A 21445-nucleotide genomic window follows, 5' to 3' on the forward strand; every position below is an offset into this window, starting at 1 on the left:
CGGGCAGAGCAGCTGCTACCTGATTAGTAACTCGAGAGCAGATACTGATTTCTTCTGGGAAAGGTGGAAGGCGCAGGGTCGACTCCTGGGGGCAAGCAAGTTCAGAAAAGAAAGGGACAGAAACGGAAGGAAGGAAAGGGCAAGAGAAAGGGAGGGACAGAGAGAGCCGCGCGTCTTCCTTCTCAAGGTCGTGGCAGCGCCCGAGGGCACCCAAAGAGCTCAGTGTCCCCAGAGGCTGGCTGGCCCGGGGTGGGGCCGCCCCTTTTTCTTCGCGGGCCGGCGGGGCTGCGCGGGCCGGGGCGGGCTGGCCCCCGAGCTGCTCCGCCGCGAGCCTCTCCAGCCCGGTGTTCGCTCGGCCCGAGAAGCGGCCGCGGCGGCCGAACCTGCGTGCGTGTGCCTGCGCGCGGTGGGTGTCGCGTGGGGTGGGTGGGAGTGGCGTAGCCCGCGGCGGGGGAGGGGGCCACGCGTCCGGGCACGGAGTTGGCGCGCGGGCGGCGGCGCGTGCGCCTCCTCGGGGTCCTCTGCCTCCGCCGGCTCCCTTTCTGGAGGGTTCCCGCCCGAGCGCCCCGGGCGCCTCGGCCCTGGCCGCTCAGAGCTTCCGACGTAGCCTCTGAGCTCCGCCGCGCGTCTCCAAGGGGCTCGGTGCGCGCGCGGAGCGCCTCTGCGGCCAGAGAGCGGTGTGGCACTTGGCAGACGCTCCCTTAGCGGCGGGGGCGGTGGCGGCGGCGGAGCCCGCCGTCTGGGAGCCCCGAGGGCCGGCCCCCTCCCGCCCCTGGTCCAGCCTCCGCGCGCTGCCTCCGCCCCCGGCCCGGGCCGCCCGCCCCCAGTCCCGCCCGCCCGCCGCGCCAGGCGCCGGGCCCGCCGCTGAGCCCGGCCCGCCGGCGCGCCCCGTCCGGGATGGGGCGCCTGGACGCCTGAGTCGCCGTTCGGCGCGACCTTCGCGCGGGGAAGCAGCCGGCGCCGCGCGGCCGCGTTAGAATGGAGGGACCCGGCGGTAGCGATCCCAGTGGCGACGGGGCTGGGGACGGTGCCCACCCGGACCCCCGGGTCCCCGGCGCCGCTGCGCCCAGCTCCGGCCCGTGCGCGGCCGCGCGGGAGTCGGAGCGCCAGCTGCGCCTCCGCCTCTGCGTCCTCAACGAGATCTTGGGCACCGAGAGGGACTACGTGGGCACCTTGCGCTTCTTGCAATCGGTGAGTGTCGCCCGGGGCGCGCGGGGACAGCCTCTGCCCCGGCTGCCCCGCTCTGTGGAGCGCAGGGGCCTCCAGCGCGGGGCGGTCCCCACAACCTGTGGCCGCGGTCCCTGGAGGGCGCGAGAGTCGCCTCAGGGGCGCCCTGGCGGGCACACAGAGAGATGGGGATATCCGGGCTCCTCCAGAGCTGGCTGTCGCCTCCTTTGCCTTCGGTCCAAGCCCGGACTCGGGGTCTCCCATACTCCTGTTTCCACCCTGCACGCTGCCCTTTTGTCTTTTTCTTTTCCCCTCCCGCCGCTCAAATAGTTTTAAAATTAGTTACATCCGCGAGGCAGGGGCTCTGGGACCCAGACGCCGGGAGCTTTCTCTCCTGTGTTTTTTCCCCCCGGGGGGATTTCTTCGCCACCTAGTGCACCACCGACTATTCAACGGGACGGAGCCTAGACATCCTAGAGTCCAGCGCCCCTCAACCCAGAGCCCGGGAGAGGGACGGAGATCCCACAAAACCACAAAGAGTAGGACCCCTTTCTCCAGTGCACACGCTTTTGCTGGAGCTTGGGTACAGCGGGTTTCGAACTCACGACTTGCCAGTCCAGGTCCCACCCCCATCTCTGAGTGGCAAAACCACAGCGTCAGACTCTAAAATAACAGTCGAGCGCTTACTATGTGGCAGGCGCTTACATATGTCATTAGAAGGTTTAGCCTTCCACGTGGCCTATGAAGTAGGGACGAGTATTGACTCCATTTTTTAGATGGGAAAGTTTAGCACCAGCGGGGTTGAGTAACTTGCCTGGAATCACACAGCTGGTTCATTGGAGGTACCGGGTTTGGACCAGGGCCGTCCCATCCGGTGCTCCAAACTCCAATGCAGAGCTTCTTTTTTTCTTTTTCTTTTTCTTTTCCTTTTCTTTCTTTCTTTCTTTCTTTTTTTTTTTTTAAAGTCCCCCTGTGAGAGGGAGGAAGGGGCCACTTCCCTACTCTCCTAGGAAGTGAGAAAAGTGGCCAGGGGGTGGAGGGGGTGGGCCTGGGGCCAAGCCTCCCTGGAAGTTAGGAGACTCTGAGGGCTTTAATCTCCGTGCCTCCTGCTGGGACCTCATTTACTCCCTTCTCGGCTCTAGGAAGTCTTTTAATCCTGGTTCAGGAAGAGCTGGGGGTGGTGGTTGCTCCTTAGAGATCTCAGAGCCAGGCTCTGCAGCTCCCCAGTCTCTGGGGGCACAGAGGGAGCTTCTGGCATCCTCTGGGGTCCCCACTGGCTTGGAGGTCCAGCAGAGGCTGTGTGAGGTCCTAGTTCTAACTCAGGGAGGAGAGAGCCCTTCTCTCTGTGAAAAGAGGTGTGTGTATATGTGTGGGGGGGCATTTGGGGGGTTGGGGGGTTGTGTGGTGGCATTGAAAACCATTTGGCTAAAGGACCCTACTAGAAAGGCCTGTGAGAATAAGGCAGAGTTGGCATTTCTTTCCCATCTCTCCCTCTCTCATCGTTTAAAAAAAAAAAAAAAAAAAAAAAGGAATCTGTTCAGTTTGAAGCTGGCAGTTTCTGATATAAAGAGGTAGATAGCTCTGATATCTCTGAGCAATGTCACATTCTCGGGAACTCGTTACTTCTCCTTCTGAGCCACTCCCTGCTCCTCAGTCTAGAAGCGAGAGAGGAAAGACAGACCAATTTTTATATTAATGGGTAAGAAAATATACCTCTTCCTCCCGCGCCCTCGCCTGGATGGTGTGGTACGTTTCAGAACAGATGCAGATGGTGTCGGAGTTAACTGTGGTTTTAGATTGTCCACTTGTAGAGTTTGAGGTTGCTGGAATAATGGAAATTGATTGGAAGCGACCATTCTTACTATTAAAGAAACAGGAAGGAAAAAAAAAAAAAAGATTTCCGTACTTCCACGTGATTGAGTTCATCAGTTTTTGTTAGGATTGACCTGTCAGTTCTGAGATGAGCTGGTTCTTGGACCAGTCCTGCTCCCTGCCCTGGCCTCAGTTTCCCCACCTGTAAACCCAGGGGAGGAGAATCCAGGCTGCTTTTCTGCCTTGCCCTTTTGGGTGTCCCCAGGCTGGTGCCAGCAACAGACTGATTGTGTAACTTGACCAGCCCATACCTTGTCTGTGAGCCGCAGGCGGCCTTTCTTGTTTTGCTCCATCAGAAATGGCCCCTAAACAACCCAAGACCTTTCAGTTTTGAAAATCCAGGGCTTAGCTTCAGGAACTGCTAATTACCAAGGCTTTCCACACAGCGAGGCTGGCAGCCTGCAGGTTGTTCTCTTCTGTCTTCCCACTCTCTCCTCCGAGCCTTTATACTTACTTAGTAAGGGAAGAAGGCTTGGTAATCCCTCCACGCTTCTAATTCCATGGGGCAGAGGTGGGTCTTGAAGGGCTGCCCTGCTCTTCCTGTGTCCCTAGTTTTAAGGTCCTGGTGTCAGTAGAAATGACCCAGAAATGTAGGAGATGCAGAAAGGCCAGCTCTGGGGTTCCTGTCCTCAAGGAGGGGACAGTCTAGTTGGTGGCAAAGTGGGTGTTTATAGAAATTGCACATAAAAGGCTGGGCTCTGGAGCTATACTGCTTGGCTTTGAGTCCTTGGGCTGTATGACCTTAGGCAAGTGGCTTAACCTTTCTCAGCCTCACTTTCATCATCTGTAAAATAGGAGATGATAATAGATATTATCTTACAGAGTTTTTTAAGAGGATAAATCAGTTGTATAAATATATATAAAGCATTTAGAACAGTGTCTGGCTGGTAATATGGTATAAAAATATGAGTTATCATCATTAATTATTCTTTTATATGATGACGAAATAATACCAATCATTAGGGTTATAGGATTCCAGCTTCCAGTGAGCAGGAGTAGTCAGGGAGGGCTGCCTGGAGGAAGTGAGGTGTGAGTCAGCGCTGGAAGGAGGACAGGGACTTTGAGTGGATTTCCTTTTGACTTATCTAAACTCCGGAACCAGTTTTTTTTTTTTTTTCCATTTTGTTTTGTTTTGATTTTTTTTTTTTTTTTAATTCCGGTTCTGGGGCTCTGTGGTTCCTCCAGAATCTCCCCATCTTTCCCCACTGCCTTCAGGAACTGTTTTACACCCCTCCCCACCTCCAAGGGGGACTGATGACTTTGGTGCCATGTTTTGTGTATGTTTATGTAAGAGGCATGGAAAGGCAAGGACAGCCCTCTTGTAGCGATGCTAGATCTTTCTTGGGGGATACCACAGAGATTGTGGGAGAAAATGCCCTGGGTTTTGACTCCGAATCTTGGATTTCAACGTTGAGAAGCTCTGGCTTTGTTGGGTGCTCCCTCTGTGTTCTTGGACAGCGTTATCAATGATAATAATGATTATAGACATCACCGTGTAGGAACTGACAGGGATGCATTATTTACGGTTCTGGGCACTTCACACGTATCAATTTATTTGATCTTTCCACTACCCATGTGAAGGGAGTGTTGTCATTACCCCACTGACACATGAGGAAGTTGTGGCTCGATAGTTGAAGTGGGCTGCCCTGGGCCATGTAGACAGCAGTGGTGAGATCTGGTCACAGCTCATGTCCCTAGCCACCTCACAGACTGTCTCTGGCTTATAAAGATCTTGGCCCATGATTTCTTAAGGTGGCAGAACTGGGATTTGAACTGAAGTCTACGGGACCCTGAGCCTCTGCCTATGCTTCCTGTGGTTATGTTGCCTCTGTGGCTCCTGTTCTGTCTTCAGCAGAATGGATAGAATGCTAGAAGAATGGAAGTGGCAGGCTGCCAGCTTCGTCCTCTGTGCTCAATGTCTATCCATGAGGTGAGGGTTGAGTGTGGGCCTCTGGACCCAGGCTGCTGGTGTTCACATCCTGGCTTTCCCCTACATTGACCACATGTGGCAATGGGCAGGTCACTAGCCTGCTCGATGCCTCAGTTTCCCCATCTGTACAATGGGAACAGTATAGCACCTTTGTCCTAAGGGTTTTTCAGGCTTGAATGAGCCTGACCTTGAAGCCATTAGTGCTGTGCCAGGCTCATAGTTGGTGCTTAGTATGCTATGGTGTTTTTTTCGGGGATGTAGTACAGTGGGAGTTAGAGGAGGTTGTCTGTTTGGGGTTCACAATCTTCCCCCATCCCCTCACTTAAAGAGGAGGCTATTGAACCTTGGGTCCACTTGTCTTTTGGTTGGATGGATTTGGAGTCCCTTCTTACAAGTGGGGACCTCCTGGGCAGGTGCCGGTGCATCTTATGATGGGTGTGCCAGCCGGGCAGTGGTGGGAAGGCAGGGATGGTAGAGAAACCCTTGGGTAAGTGTTGGTCAGTAGGCTCCTGAAGGGTCAGTAGACCCCCAGAGGGTAGGCTCGATCAGCTGCATCAGGGTCCCTAAGGATCTGGGGTGTCAGCAGAAAGCTCCCAGAATGCTTTCTGGTTCTGCTTTTTTGGGGGGTTAGGAGACCAGAGCTTCTCTTACTGGAGCTCTGCTTGCCAAAACAAGAAACTGTGGTTTTGTGTTGTCACTGTTCTTTTTTTTTTTTTTTAAGATTTTTTTTTTTTGCTCCTAGTCTCACACTAGAGAGAAATGTCAGGAGGTGTGTGGGGGGGCACATTTTAAATTCTGTAGTCGCTGAAACAGAGTAACCTACTCAGTGACTTTGGGGATTTTCACGACAGTGTGTTGCAAAAGGTAGGATGCTGAGAAGTGTATATAACACAATTTTGCTTTTGGAAAATAAATGAGAATCATAACACATCCATGTCGGTCGTATGTATGACATCACAGGAGTTAGGGTAAAGGATACAGGGATGTGTATCTTGGGGAGAAAGGCAAGCAGGAAGATGTTAAGGGGAGAAATCTCATTTGTAGTACTGTTTTCCTATGAAATTAGGTATATGCATGTGAATATATATGTTACAAACCTCTGACAGAAAGAATTGTATTTCAGCATAATTATTAGGGTGATGTAACAGCAACAATAACAATTGGCTGACACTTACGAAGTCCTAAATGTTTGCAAGCCCTGTGTAAAGCATTCTCTGTTATCAGCTCAAAAGTGCTAGGTACTGTGCTTCCCACTTTGCAAATGAGACGAAGGACCAGAGAAGCCAAGTCAGTTTTGCAAGGTCACACAGCCTGATGGAGCTGGGATTCAAACTTAGGGTGTCTGGCTGCATAACCCACACTCTTTACTGCTTTCCTGAACTGCCCAAGGTGATGCTGTGTTCATGACCAAAATTCACAGCCTTTGTGTGACCTCTGGCTGCCCGTACAGATAAGAATTAAGCCCAAAGGTCCAAATTATTGGAGCTTTAGGATGCCGGAGAGCCGAACAGCATTAGGAAGTCAGGGAAAACCTTCTGATGGGAAGAACCCCAATGTCAGCAGGAGTTCGGGGGGCATCTTGGTGCAGGGCAAACAGAGGCCCCCCCCCCCCCCCCCCCCGCCAAGGGAAATCCAAGAAGAAATTAGGCTGCTTTTCTCAATGTGCAGGTAGTTTGAGAGCACCTGCTATATAGTCTAGCGTTCTGGGTTAGGGAAGTGCAGCTGCCTGCAGGGCAAACTCTGCTCTTGTGCTGTGGAGAAGGGTGACCCAACAGAGATGCTCCAGTCTGTGCATTTGAATGAGCGCTTTCTGCAAATAAGCATTCTGGACGCCCGTTCACTATTGGTGGGTCGTTTCCTTCCTAACCATTTATCTGTCACTTAGAGAAGGATGGAGTTGGTGTCCCTGGCTTTTGGAGGCTTCAGGGCACCCCTCTCTTACAGGGTGTCCCCCTTTATCAGGCCACTGAGCAGAAGACCTGTTGAGCTTGGGCCACTCCCTCGGATCGAATCGAGAAACCCACATCCTCTTTGCTCTAAAGTGTGCCCCCCCAACCCTTGCCGGCTTCGGAAAGAGGTGTCTCTGCAGCGGGTCAGGTCCACCGGCAGCAAAGCTTAACCTCTCAGATTTTTGTGATTTCTCTCCTCTAGCTCTCTGCCTGGAATCCTGGCAGGAGGCGAGTAATCGGCTGGACCTCAAACCAGTGTGCCTTGCTCCCCAGGCACAGGGCATGGCCCCAGCTGGTTCTTGCCCCAAAGTTTAGAAGCCCCTAGAGAGCGAGTGGTGGGGTTGGGTGGGGGGAGGGGAGGAGGGTCTGAAACTCCTTGTTTTGCAGGCGAGACCCTAGAGGGACCCCCTGCAGAAGTTGTGGCCCCCAGAGGGAGGTGAGCCGTGGTTGAGGGTCGTGGCCCCTGGGGCTGGTCAGGGTTCCCTCCTGAGAGTTCTGGAAGAAGTTCCCAGGACGTTGTTTTAGCCTGGCCCAAAGGTCCGTCTTAAAGAGGTTCCACAGGGGGCATTTCAGCCTTAGCTGCTGGGCTGGGGCTAATCCCTCCATACTTTGACCCTTGGCTCTGCTGAAATATTGGGGCGGGATCACTGTCCGTTGTGGGGAGCTGTCCTGTGCATTGTAGGCCTGACCTCTACCCGCCAGATGCGTGGAGCGCCCCCCTCCCCCAATTTGGCACAATCAAAAAAGGTCTCCAGATATTGCCACATGTCCCGAATAACCGAATAACCTCTGGCTGTGAACCAGGGGACTACAACCTCTTTTGCCCACTGGCTCTGCTCTCAGACCATTTTAGGGCATTCACACGTGTACGCAGGAACATAAGGAATTGCCGTGTCTGAGCGTATATGTGCTTACCTGAGTGGCGTGTTAGGGCTGCTCTTTTCATCCAGCCTTGTGTCTTGGGTTCATGGTTAGGAGCATGGATTCTAGAAGCCAAAGGGCTTGGGTTCGAATCCTGGCTCTGCCCCCATGTGACCTTGGGCGAGTCCTTTTGCCTGCCTGAGTCCTGGTCTTCCCACCTGCAAATGGAGATGATCGGAGCCCTTAGGGGATTGCAGCAAGGAGCATAGTCATCCGTGGGAAGGACCTTCAGGGCCCAGCGCTGAGCCAAGGTCAGGGCTACCCTGGTACCTGCTGCAGGCTCTCCTATTATCTGAGACGAAGCCCCAAGAAGAAGGGAAGTCGTCCAGCCTCCCAGCCCTGTGTCGATTTTTTAGTTTATTTTTATTTTCTCGGCTCCTTGAGGACCAGGAGGGGAATCTGCCTGCTCCTCTTTTGTCCTGTGGTTGGACACTCAATCTGTGTTTACCCGCCTGCTTCCTTCCCCTGGGTGGGACTGACAGACGATCCCTTGTGTCTGGGCCAGGGGAGGCAAGGCTATTTCAGGCTGGTGGGACTAGGGCCACCAAAGTCTGGTGGAAGCAGGTGGCCACGAGCCACCAGAATCTGGGGGCCTGTATCTTCCCCTTCGCAGGGGGGTGGCAGGCGGCTTTTGGAAGGGGCTGTTCCCAGCCGCAGCAGCAGCAGCGAGACCAGGGCCAGAGGGGGCTGGGGGCAGTCGGTGCTTTCTTTCACTCATTCACTTCTTCATTCAATACATTGACACTGGGCCGGGTCCTGGCACATGGCCAGAACAAGATGGATAAGGCCTCTGCCCTGGTGGACTCTTCAGATAATACAAAGAGAGGTCCCTTGAGAAGGTGGTGACATATGGAATGATAACATTCACTGAGGACCTACTATGCTCTGTCTGGATTATCTTTTTGAGCCCTTGCGACAACTCTTGTGCTATTTTGCTGCTTGGGCAACTAAGACCCAGAGAGACAGAGTAACTTTCTGAAGTCTACTCAGCTGGGGAGTGGATGCACCGAGAAGGAAATAAAATGAGGATATGTTTGTAATGGGGATGGTGGCATCTACTTGAGATGGGGTGGTCGAGGAAGGCCTGTCTGAAGAGGTGGCATATGAGCTGAGTCCTGGAGTTGAGAAGGAGCCAGATGTAGAGAGACAGTCGAGAAATGTGTGTTCTAGGTAGAGCGGGCAGCATGTGCAAAGGCCCTGAGGCAGGATCAGGCTTGGCTTCTTTGAGGAACAGCAGGAGGTCAGGATGGTGGTGTTGGGGAGATACATTGGTGTGGTATGGGACTCTTGCACCGTGAGCACTTTGGGTTTTATTCTTAGTGGGGGCAAGGAGCCCCTGGAGGGTTTTTAGCAGGGGTGTGGCATGGTCTAATTGATGACCTGAAAATCATACTGCACGGGGGTCTTCCCAAGATCTCAGCAGCTGCCTCCTGCCACTGGCCTTGACACTTGTCCAGGGAGGAGAACCATACCTTCCCCTTGCCAGGCAGATCCCCAGACCCTGTGGGAAGGCGGCTTTGTGACCCAGGTCTATTTCCACCCTGTCTGGGTCTCAGCCTCCCTGTGAGTACTATGTCGGAGCTGACCACACCCGATGAAGACTTTGGGTTCCTGTCGATGGCCAGGGTGCTGCTGGTGAGAGGGCTGTTTATTTATGATGGGTTTCTGCTTCCTGTGATAGAGGAAGGCATCCCCGGTTTCTGTTCAGGAAACTAATTTGCATGATTAAAAGCTGTTTGGCAGCACCTTTGCCTCCACTGGACTCAGAGGCTCCTTAACAACACTTCCCCGAGTGGTGTCAGCTCTCACCTCTGCCCGATGGTGGCGGGGAACGTATTTTTCAAACCCACTTCACAGGTGAGGAAGACTGAGGCACAGAAGGAAAAGCGACTTGCCCAAGGACACACGGTCGAGAAACATCCCGGACTGTTTAGAGTTGTCTGCTCTGCTCTCCCCTGGGCCTGCTCCAGTCTGTCCTCCACATATAGCCAGAGGGGTCCAGTCTGAGCTTGAGTCCGTCCATGCCGCAGCCCTGCTCAGAGCCCTCCTGTGGCTCCCACCTCCCTCAGAGTAGAAGCGAAGTCCTTGGGATGGCCTGGAGGGTCCTGTCTCCTCTCCTGTTAGTCTCTCTCTTTCTTTCTCATATAGTTTTTTTTTTTTAATCGAGATATGATTCACCCGTCATAAACCTCACCCTTTCAAAGCGAGTGATTACTGAGTTTTGAGTATTTTTGCAAAGTTGTGCAATTTTCACCACTACCTAATTCCAGAATCTCCTTTCGCTCCTACTCCCCCCCTGCCCCAAAGCCACACGCGCCTTTTCTTCTGCTTCATGGTCTTCTCACTGGTTCTGCCTGGGATGCTTCCCACCCCCCCGCCCCCCGTCCCTGTGGCTCACTCTGGCCTGTTCCCGGGGAGGTCTTTCGCTGACCACCTGCTTTTCAGAATTAAACTCCAGCCCCATCTCGCCACTTCCTGTCTCCTTCCCCTTCCCCGCGGGGTTGTTCTCCACCCCCTGACACACTGGATGACTTACCAACCTCGTGTGGATTGTTAAGTTTCAATTCTGGGACGACAGGGCATTTCTGTCTGTTCCCCTCATGTCAGGCACCAAGAACAGTGCCTGGCACATAGTAGGTGCTCATTAAATATTCGTCGATGGAAAGCATTTGCTTTTCCTCTGAATACATGTGTATGTTTTCTTATATAAAAGGATGTAATTGTCTTGATTGCTATAACAGCTAAATACTTTTGTGCAGACTTTTGGGGACCTGGGACTAAGACAGTCTCATGCTCTCAAACGTGAGCAAAGGTGGGGTGTGGGCTGAGGGTCCCGGTCTGCTGTGTTTGCTCATCAGTCCCTACCACCCAGCCCTTGTCAGCTTTGGCCAACGGAGTGGATGAGTGAAAAGGAGCTGAATGAGGCACAGTCTGGTTCCTGCTACTTTCTTAATGAGTGGCCTTGACTTTGGGGAGCGCAGAGCCCAGTGTGGGGAGTGGCTACAGACTGTCCAGGTGTTGTTGGCCTCCTGCCTTTACCACACTGGGAGGGCAGAGGGAGCTCTGTGTGGTCTCTGCCGCCAGCCCATGGCTGGCCAGACTTGCTGGGTGGTTTTGAAGATTGATTTCCCCTTGGTCACAAATATAATAAATAAAGTGGCGGGGTAAGTGTCAAAAGCATATTCCCTTCTGTCCATTCAGCCATCATGGAGCCAGGATGGTAAAATGTTTTACGTATATACCTGGCTATAGGTATTATATATTTCTGCATGGGTGCAGAGGTCTAGACACAGAACCCTTGTATGCCGTGTTTATGGGCAACATCATACATTTTTTTTAAAGTTAATTTTTTGGTAACTTTTTATTTTGACGTGTCCAGTCCAGAGCCACCCCCCCCCCCCCCCGTCTCCCCTTCACCCAGACTCACCAATCCTTAGCTGTTGGCTACATTTGTTTTTAATCCTCCCCTTCTCTTTCCCCCTCCTACCTGCCTCCCTCTACCCCATTTGGTGCATACACATGGCGCATGGCGTGTGCACACACGTACATTGTTACATTTATTATGATTTTTTAAAAAAAGATTTATTTATTTATAAGAAAGAGAGAGAGAGAACATAAGCAGGGGGAGTGACAGGCAGAAGGGGAGGGAGAGGCAAGCTTCCTGCCAAGCGGGGAGTGTGACATGGGGCTCGATCCCAGGACCCTGACATGATGACCGGAGCTGAAGGCGGATGCTTAACTGACTGAGCCACCCCGGCGCCCCTACAATTATTATGACTTTGATCCATTTGGGAATATTGCAGATGTGATGCCCCTAAGTCATTCTGCGTGTTACCGCTTAAGAACACAGACGTTCTCTATGTTCTCATAGCATACTGAGCAAAATCAGGAAATTTAACATCGAGAATAACTTACACAGTCTATGATCTATATTCAGAGGTTTTCCCAGCAGTGTCCTTTGTATCCAGCTCCCCTCCGCTGCCGTCCCCATCCCAGGGTCCAGTCCTACCGAGGTCTTGTCCCTTTGGTGATTTTGTGTGTGCTTTTGACCCCTTGTGTGGGCAGCAGAAACTCTTTGCTAAGATGTGAGTCTGTCAGTGCTTGTCTTGGCCACCACTTCCCAACTCTGGGAGCTGGGGCAGGAACTCTTGGGCCTCAGTTTACTTAGCTGTCAAATGGGGAAGTTGCTTGTTGTATCTTCACACACATTTTACCAGGTGTTTGTTGCGTGCCTGGGCCAGCTGTAGATGCTGGGGTACTGCTGTCCAGTGCAGACAAGCATGCGGACCCTTGGGGAGGCTCCCAGCCCTGTGGTCTGTGAGGAGAAAGGCTTCGCTGGCCATGGTGCTGGCTGTGCTGGCTGGGGGGAGGGGGGCGCCTGCCCCGCGTTGGCCATCTTTGCCCTCATCACACTCACTGTAGAACTGTGGGCAACGAGGACTCTTCCAAATAAGCAGTGTCACCTTTTGTTACATTTCGTCCTTGTTCGTTGCATTTGTTTTGGTCTGGGGCAAGCCCATGGCCCACATGCACAGCTTTCTTCTCTGGCCTCTTCTGGGGGATTTCTCCCAGGCTTGCCCCAAGCCTTCTTCGTTACCAGGCCCCTGATGGCTTCGTAACCATATGTGGGGGCTCTGTAATGAAACGTGGGCTCCCCACTGCCCAGGTCAGATCCTGGCTCCTTAGTGGCTGTGTCATCGAGGGCCATCTGCTTCACCTGTGTGTGCCTCCGTGTTCTCTCTCTTGAAATAGTGCTGCCTTCTCCATCAGCGGAGGAGTGAGCAGAGGTAAGATCTGTAAAGCTCACGCAACTGCCTGCACGGGGTAGGTGTTTCACGTATTAGCTAGAATTCCACTCATTCTGCTGATACAGTGTGAAATATTATGTGAATACAATTATTATTATTCACACATTCTTCCTCTTCTTCACACATTGTTATTCAAATACTATTATTATAATTATTATTAAATTATAATTTAATGAAAATAACAATATTTTATTTATTTGAGCGGGGGCAGACTCCCCGCTGAGCAGGGAACCTGACGCGGGACTTGATCTCATGACCTGGGATCACAGCCAAGAGTCGGAGGCTCAACTGCCTGAACCTCCCAGGCACCCTTGTTGTTATTATTACTTAAACATTCCTCTTAGATTGAGCGCCTACACGGTTTCCAGTTTTCCAAAGTGGTAGACCACGTGCATCATCTTTGTTCAAGCTGCTAGTTCCCCATCCAGTAACTGAGGGCTGAACAAGCCTTGGCTCAAACCTTTCGGTTTTTACTAACCCAGAGAAGTCACTGGCAGCTAGTGAAGTTTTAGAATCAGGTTGTACGAGCTGGAAAAGACCAGACATCATTTCATGCATTCATCTCATTTTTCCAGAAGGGGAAACTGAGTCTCAGAGCTGTTCTACGCCTGACTTGGCTCAGGCTCACCAAGTGAGCTCGTGACTGAGACAGGATTTGAACGCAGGTTTCCTGGCTCCTGTCCCATGATTGTTCTGCTTTTGCCCAACAGCTAAGACACCATGGAGGGCAGAGGGAAGCTTCAGAGGGAGGCTTAAGTCGTGTCCAGATGAATCAGAGGGCCCCCGTGTGCCCTGGGAAACATCACTCTCAGACTCTTTGACACGAGGACCCCTAAGTGTGAGGTGTATGTGTTGGGGTGGGGGGGGCCCACGTTCTGTCCCAGGTCCTGTGCTCGCTGCTGAGGACATAGATGTGATAAAAACAGAGCTGCTTACTTTCATTCAATGTCCATGGGGCCATAAAACCTTGGGTTTCCAGCTGAAGGTCGTCCTCTTGCCACATCAGGCCAATAAATAGATTTTGTTAGGCCTGTACAGTGTTTGAAAATTTTTTATTAGTTGCCAACATTGAAAAATCAAGACATTTCATACAAAATCTTACTTCTGGCTTTAAAAAAAAAATTTTTTTTTTAATAAACATATATTTTTATCCCCAGGGGTACAGGTCTGTGAATCACCAGGTTTACACACTTCACAGCACTCACCAAAGCACATACCCTCCCCAATGTCCATAACCCCAACCCCCCCTCCCCCCAGCAACCCTCAGTTTGTTTTGTGAGATTAAGAGTCACTTATGGTTTGTCTCCCTCCCAATCCCATCTTGTTTCATTTATTCTTCTCCTACCCACTTACTTCTGGCTTTTTAATCAGAAAATCTATCCACACCAAGTTTACATTCCTACAGGCAGGGCTTGGCTGGAGCTGAATGGCAGCAGTTTTCTTCACTTTGCCACACTCCCCATTCTTCCCTAATGTCCCTGAAATTGAAACCAGGTGGTAGTTGCCATTTATCATTATGCTTGCACTGCTGTTTTTTTTTTTTTTTTTTTTTTTTTTTTTTTTTAATATATGTAGAGTTCAGAGGACAATGAAATATTTTTTCTAAACTTTGTATCAGGTGGAAAATCAAAAGCCAAATAAGGTCATGTGTTTAAAGAAAAGTAGGATGTGGCTGATTTCTCTTTGGAAGAAAGATGTGTTTACTAAGTAAAAATGTGTCTGACAAGCAGAAATGTGCTCTTCTGTGAGGAGGCTGCTCCCATCCAGACCCAGTGCTGTACCTGCCGGCTGGCCATACGCAGTTGAGTTTGACACGTGTGTTCCGGTTTGGGGGGGGTGGTCCCTTGGGCTCGGCTCCATGAGCAGACATGGAGAAGGGGGGGCGCCCTTAGGGTGATTCCATTACCCCAGCTCCTACCTCCTGGGGCCTGCGGGCAAGTCTCTCTTCTTTTTTGCAACCTCAGCTGTTCAACTGGAGATTCCCACATTTGTCTGTCCTACTTCCCGAATCTTGCTCTCAACTTAGACGTCGTTGGGAGGCCCTGGGGGTGCAGACCCCAGAGAGGAAGCAGTGGGTTCCGGGAGGGATGTGAGAGGGCCTCCTCTTGGACCGGAGGGCCCTGATGGCACCCCCGGAAGGCTCCCCGTCCTCCTGGGCTGTGCAGCGCAGCAGTGCCCCCTCCCCAGCCCCCGTTCTCCCACATCTCTGTTTTGAGAGAAGAACCGCAAGAACGCAGACAAGAACGGTGACAGGACGGCTGTTGCCGACACGGGAGCAGCACATGCTGGTGGTCAGCGGTCCTTGGCTGCAGGTGACCGGAGGCCCCACTCAACTGCCTCAGTGCCGGTGGGAATGGCTTGGCTGGTATCAGGGAAGGGTCTGGCCTTTGTCCTGGAGTGGACTCGGATTGGCTGCCTTGGGTCATGCGGCCGTCCTTGACCGAGTCAGGGAGACTCAAGAGTGGCCAAGTCTGGGTGAGGGGGTGCCCCTGTTCCCCATGGCAGTGAGGGAGCATTAACTTGGTGAAGGAAGACCCCAGGCGCTGGGACCGGAAGAAGGGAGGGGGCCTGCGTGCCAGGTGGGAGCATCTCTCCTCGTCTCTGCTGGTGCCTCTGTCCCAGTTTGGAAGCCAGACTGGAAGCTGTTGCCTTCTCCTGAGTCGTCAGTTCCCGGTGAAACCTGTTGTCACTTGGCCTGCCTGTCGCGTCTCACACGGCTTTTCCAATTCCTGCCTTCAAGACCTGGTTCATACTCTGCTTCCTTAAGAGGTCTTCCTTCTCTGTCCTGGCTCTTTCCATGGATCTAATAATAGTACCAGTGTCCATAGGTATGGGGTGGCTGTGCTCAGTGGACGTGTCTCAAGCAGTGTGGCTTCCCGGAACCTGGTAGGGAAGGCTGCCTATGTTGCCTAGGTTACCTATTTCATACACGAGGAAACAGAGGTTGAGAAGGTTCAGCAACCTGCCCAGAGTTACACACATCCTTTTCTCTTCTGGAAGACCCTGCTGGGTACATTTTGTCTTCTCTGAGGCCACACAGCCTGGGTTTGAATCCAGCCTCTGCCCCTTCTAGGTATTGTCACCTGCGGAAAGTGACTAAACCTCTGTCTCTGGGAAAAGAACATTCCAGGCACAGGAAACAGGAAGTGCAAAGGCCCTGAGGCAGGAACATGTTTCAGGAAGGAGGTCAGCATGGCCCCAGCAGAGTGAGCCAGGTGGAGAGTGAATTGGAGGTGAAGTCAAGGAGGTAGCAGTGGGAGTAGGGAGGCTGGTGGCTAGATCAGGCAGGGCCTTGTGGGCCACTGTAAGGATTTTGCATTTCACTTTGAGTGAGGTGGGGGTCTTTGGGACTTCTGAATTGTGGAGGGACAGAATCTGACTTGGTTTTCCCAGGGCCCCTTTGGCTGCCAGCAGAGAATGGACTGTAGAGGGGCAGGGTGGAGGCAGAGGGAGGAGGCTGCTGTGGTCGCCAGGGAGAACAACATGGCAGCTGAAGCCTGGGGTGTTCTGTGGGTGGTTAGAAGTTACTTACTTGCCTCTTCTTTGTGCCCCTGTGTTATTTAGAAATTGTGTGACATTGGGTCCTGGCTTTATCTGATTGAGTCTCAGTTTTCTCATCTATAAAATGGGGTTAATGATGTGACCTCTCTTATCAGGCTGTGGGGATCAATTATATGAGGTGATGAATGCACAGTGCTTCCCGGCGTGCCTGGCACGTCATACAGCTCAGCAGATATTCATGGAATGAGCCAGTGAGCGAAGGATGGGGAGTTTGGGCCGCTCCAGCTCTGCCCAAAGCATCTACCCCTAAGGTCAGCCCCAGAGTGGGAAGCATCCCCCGATTCCACTCTCCTCCTCCCCACACACGGAGATTTGAATGAACAGAACCCAGAATGTTCTGGCAATAGTCACTCCCTCTTTCCTAGTGACAAAGGCATCTTTGTTATGTCTGGGTGTGAAATCCATTTCAGAAGTGAGGATAGTGCGGGCTCAGGAGTCAGCTTGTGAGGATGGGAAGGGGCTTGGGAGGAAGGCATCTCGGGACCCAGTAGATGGATCATCCTCTGTCCTTGTTTGGGTCCAGAATGCTCTTGAATTGGTATTTTGTGGAGTGAGAGCTTTGTGGACGTTTCTGCTGACTAACCCGGCAACATTACCTTTGGTAGTGTTACCACTGGCTGTCTTTGACACACACAAAGTGATAAAACCTAGTGCTGGTATGGCTGCTGGGACAAAGGCATTTCCATATGATGCTGGTGGGAGTGTTGACGACTGATATCTCTTGGGACAAATAGTCTGGCAGTGTCTTTAGAAATAAAAATACCCCCCCCCCCCATAATATCCTTTAATTCAGTTCCTTTGGGAATCTCCCCTATGGAACCAAGAAACAAAGCATGTAGAAGCGTAAGTTACAAAGATATTTATTTCAGTTTTGTTTATAAATGGCCAGAGAAAAGGGGGGCAGGGAAGCCACATTAACAGAGAAAATTCTGACTAAGATTGTTGTTTATTCATGTGTTGGGATATCAGGCAGCTGTTGAGAAGAATGGGCTTGATCTCCTCTTGACAGAAAGGGCTGTACGTGCTGTACTGTTCAGCAGGAAAGGGTAAGTTGTGAGTCACATGTAGAGTGTGATCCCAATTTTGTAGAAAAGATACGTACAACAACACTAGGGCACACACCAGAAAATTAACATTGGGGGTCTTGGGCTGATAATGAAGAGGGGTGCAGAGAAGGTATTTTATTTATCTTTGTTTTTTTTTTTTCATTGCTTAACCGGTTATAATTAACACATTATTTCTCAAATTTCTCAAATTAAGATAAACTAATTATAATAAAAAAATAAAGATGATTCCTGACTTCTCACCCACTGTGAGACCTGTGTATCTGTAATATTGGGTCAAAGACAGACTGCTGTGGTGCTTTGGGAATCAGGATAGTGGGGTGGTTGGGGCCCCTTAGGTTACACCTGGGTCCCGGATTTGAAAGATGGACACAGATCTTTTCCTTTATGGAGCTGACGTGCTGGTCGGCCTCGAAACTGTACCTGGGACAGCAGTTTGCAGAGAAAGGCTGTTTTTGCCCCCTGCCTCCGTGGCAGATGTTTGTCAATGTCTGCAGACATTCTCGGCTGTCACAGCTGGGAAGGCAGGGTGCTGCCGGCATCTCGTGGGTGGGGTTGTCGCTGAATGTCCTGCAGGGCCTGGGACAGCCCCCACAACAGTGACTTGGCCTGAAACATCAGAAGTGCCACGATTGAGAGTCTGGGGTCGATTTGTTGTCTGGCCCAGGGGGTTTTAGCCAGTCTGCCGCACTGATGACATTGGTGTCTCTGTATCGGACACGCATCTGATGGGCAGGGTGGTCAGAGTCCAGAGAGGGACCCCCGCTGAGGTAGAAGCAGGAGGCCCCATCCCTGGGCTCGGGGCTGATCTGCATGTCCAGGAAGAGGGAAGACCTGACCCTGGGGACACTCTGGGGACCCCGTCCTGAGTGTGGTTTTGGCTGCCTTTCTTGCCTTTCAGTTCGGCGCCTGCGCTGTCCCAGCTGCTTTCACTGTGGCACCGTGGGCCAAGACGTGTCCTCCGCCCCTTCCCCACATGTCGAGCCTTTGTCACACCTTCCATGCTGGCAGCTGTGGAAGGCGGGGTAGTGGTGGTTGGGGGGGTGCTTTTTTTTATTTCTGCTCATAAAAAGCCATGTTTCACAGCAGTGTGTCGTGTCTGCAGCCTGGGACCTGTGTCAGGCGGCTCTGCCAGCTGAGGTGGCCCTCAGAGCCCCTTGCATCAGCTTCGTCCCTCTCTGACCCTCAGTTTCTCAGCGGAGTAGTGGAGTGGGGTGGGGAGCGAATACCTATCCTGCTGACCTCTCTCAGGAGCAGGGGGCTGTTGCATGTGGAACTGCCTTGTCCCCAGCAATTAATTTCAGAAGGAGCTGATGTCATCAGGCCTCTCTGTCACTCTCTTTCAGGGAGGTGGCGGGCGCTGGAGCCCAGTGGCAAGGAGATGGAGATGATTCGTTCCCTCTCTCCCTTCGTCTTTCGTCTTTTCTCATTCTTCTGTGGTTGAGGTCCTCTTGTTCACTCGTGATAAATGTCATCCCTTTGTCGACGTTTCCCAAAAGTCTATTTCCCGTGCTGACCTCTGCCCTGACCTCCGGGTATCTATATCCCGATGACAGAGGGCATCTCTGCTTGGGTATCTGGTGGGCATCACAGACTCTGCGTTTTCTCCAGCTCACCCTGTTCAGGGGCCCCTCCAGTCTAGTTAGTGGCCCCTTCGGCCTCGCACGTACTCGGGCACATCACTGGAGCTATCACCACTCTGCTCTTTCCCTTGTATCCTACATTGGGAAATTCCATTAGCTCCACCTTCAACAACTCCCCAGAATCCGGCCACTCCTCATACCTCCACAGCAGCCGCCCTGGTCTCTGCCACCATTGTCTCCTGCTGGGACTGGTTCAGTCACCTCCTCCCTGGTCCCCTCTATCATTGCCCCCTGAGAGGTGGTTCTCCACAGGCATCTTATGTAAAGTCACATCACATTCCTCTGCTCAAATTTCCCCATGTTTACCTCTCTGACCTTATCTCCAAACATACCTAAGGTAGTCCAGCCCCAGGGCCTTTGCACTTGCTGACTGCATGGTCCAGAGCATTCCTCAGGTATCCATGTGGTTTGTTACCTCTTTAGGTCTCTGCTCAGATATCTCACTTTCTCATTGCAGCCTTCCCTGACCTCCCCATCTAAAAGTTGCACCTCCTCCCTGTGCTCCCTCTCCTTTCTCCTTTGCATTTCTATTTTGCTTACTTGTTTGATTATTGTCTACTCACTCACTCGAATTTGAATTCCTGGAGGGCAGGGATTTTTATCTCTCCTGATCCCTGTTGTTCCCAGACCTAAAATGGTACCTGACACCTAATGGGAACTCAGTAAATATTTGTAAAGGAAGGAAGACCATTCATTTGCTGTCCCGTATATCCTGAGATTATGTTATATACACGGGCTTCTGACATAGAATATATGGACACCAGGGACAGAGCTAAATCGAACAATGGTGTGTGTCCTCAAGGAGTTCCAGTCCAGGGAAGAGAATGGACACAAAAGTAATGACAGTTCCGGGTGGTAAGTGCTTTAACAGATACATCAAGATATATCAGGACTCTTTAGATTGTAAATGACAGAAACACCAAAGGGTCCCAAGTTTAAAAAAAAAAAAAGAAGACTTATGGGTTCACTTAGGAGTAATGGCTTCAGGTGTAGTTGGATCCAGGTGCTCTCTGGCTTCACTCTTAGGTCATATACCCATCCCTGAACCAAGGGTTGCCCATCTAGGAGCCCAGAGCTCTGACTGGTCAGGCCTGGGGTCGTATGTTTGTCACTGTAGATGGAGGTGAGGCTCAGCTCCTCCATAACCAAGACAGGGACTCAGGATGGCTTTCAGGAGGTCACATTTCTGGGAGCTGCCGAAAAGGTGGATTTCCCATATATTCTCAATGATTTTGGGGATATGTGGCCCTGTGTATTGCAGGTGGCTGGGAGCAGAGCGGGAGTGCTGCAGGTTTCCTTGTGACAGGCGGCCCCCTGCCTCTCCCCTCACACCCCTCCTTTGCCCCCTCGCCCTGCACTTTATAAATGCTCCTGGCTCTCCGCCTCTCCACCATCCTCCCTTGCCTGTATCACAAAGGGGCTCCAGATGGTGCGACTCTCGGGGAGTCTGCCATGCAAATCTGTGAGGTTCCTACCCCCCTTCTCCCTCCTCTCCTGCATATGCTGACTGTGGGCTTCTCCGATCCTATTTTGGGCCCGAGGGAGGAAAGATGCTCGGGGTCCCTGGTTGGGCCTGGGACTCTTTCTAGCCCATGGTGCTGCGAAGCCATTACTTACCTACTTTGGCCTTTTGGTTCCCAGGGATGTCCTGAACCAGACTGGCCTGCTGTTACTCACCCATCCTGGGTCTAAAGCAGGATATCTCAAATTTTACTGTATATTCAAACCACCTGGACACCTAATTAAAGTACAGCTTCTGGGTCAGCAAGTCTGGGGGGAGGGGGTTGAGAAGCTGCATTTCAGATGGGCTCCTGGGAGGTGGGAGGCATGTACTGCCGGTCTGGGGGGGTCTATAGTACGTTCTGAGGAAAGCGGCTCGCCCCCTCCCTGTGCCTGGCTCAGATCCCCCTTTGCTAGCTGTCAGGCCTGCCTGTCTTGAGCCCTTGCCACAGAGGGAATGGATGATTCACACACCATGTTGGACCTACTTTAAGCTCTAGGAATCTTGTTTTCTGCTGTCTTTGTACTGTCAGCAACTATCATTTAAGGTCTTACTGTTACTCCAGCCAGGTACTGGGGAAGCAGCCGTGAACAAAACAGAAAATCCCTGCTCCCCTAGAGCTGACGTTTAAGTGGGGAGAGATGGACAATAAATAAGGAAAACCCTGCAAGTGACAAGCCCTATGAAAATGGCCGAACAGGGATATGAATTAGAGTGTTGGGGGCTGTTTTTGGATTTGACGATCAGGATGCAGGCCCATCTGATGTGGTAGGTGACTTGAAATGGGAACCTGAATGCTAAGAAGCCAGGCATGGGAAGAAAGGCAGGAGGCACTCTGTTCCAGGCAGAGGGAACCCCCGTGCAAAGGCCCTGAGGCAGGGATGAGTTTGGTGAGTTTCAGGACAAGGCAGGGGCCAGTGTGACTGGGATAGAGTGAGTGAGGGAGAGTGGGTGGGAGAGGAGATCTGAGCAGCATAGTGGGAACTGCATCCCATAGGGCCAAGGTGAGGGGCTGGCGTTCTGATGTAA

The 21445-nt window shown here is 52.0% G+C and overlaps 1 protein-coding gene across 1 annotated transcript in view; it reads left to right on the top strand.

Moving 5' to 3' along the window:
- Window positions 1-836: 836 nt before the first annotated feature.
- PREX1 (phosphatidylinositol-3,4,5-trisphosphate dependent Rac exchange factor 1) overlaps window positions 837-21445 on the top strand; it is a 176636-nt gene continuing 156027 nt past the window's right edge. The window contains exon 1 of the mRNA XM_059132900.1: window positions 837-1191. Coding sequence (XP_058988883.1) covers window positions 979-1191 — 213 coding nt within the window. The 5' untranslated portion in view covers window positions 837-978. The remainder of the gene's footprint in view (window positions 1192-21445) is intronic.

Source organism: Mustela lutreola, chromosome 9 (genome assembly GCF_030435805.1).
Source record: "Mustela lutreola isolate mMusLut2 chromosome 9, mMusLut2.pri, whole genome shotgun sequence".
NCBI classification, from domain to species: Eukaryota; Metazoa; Chordata; class Mammalia; order Carnivora; family Mustelidae; genus Mustela; species Mustela lutreola.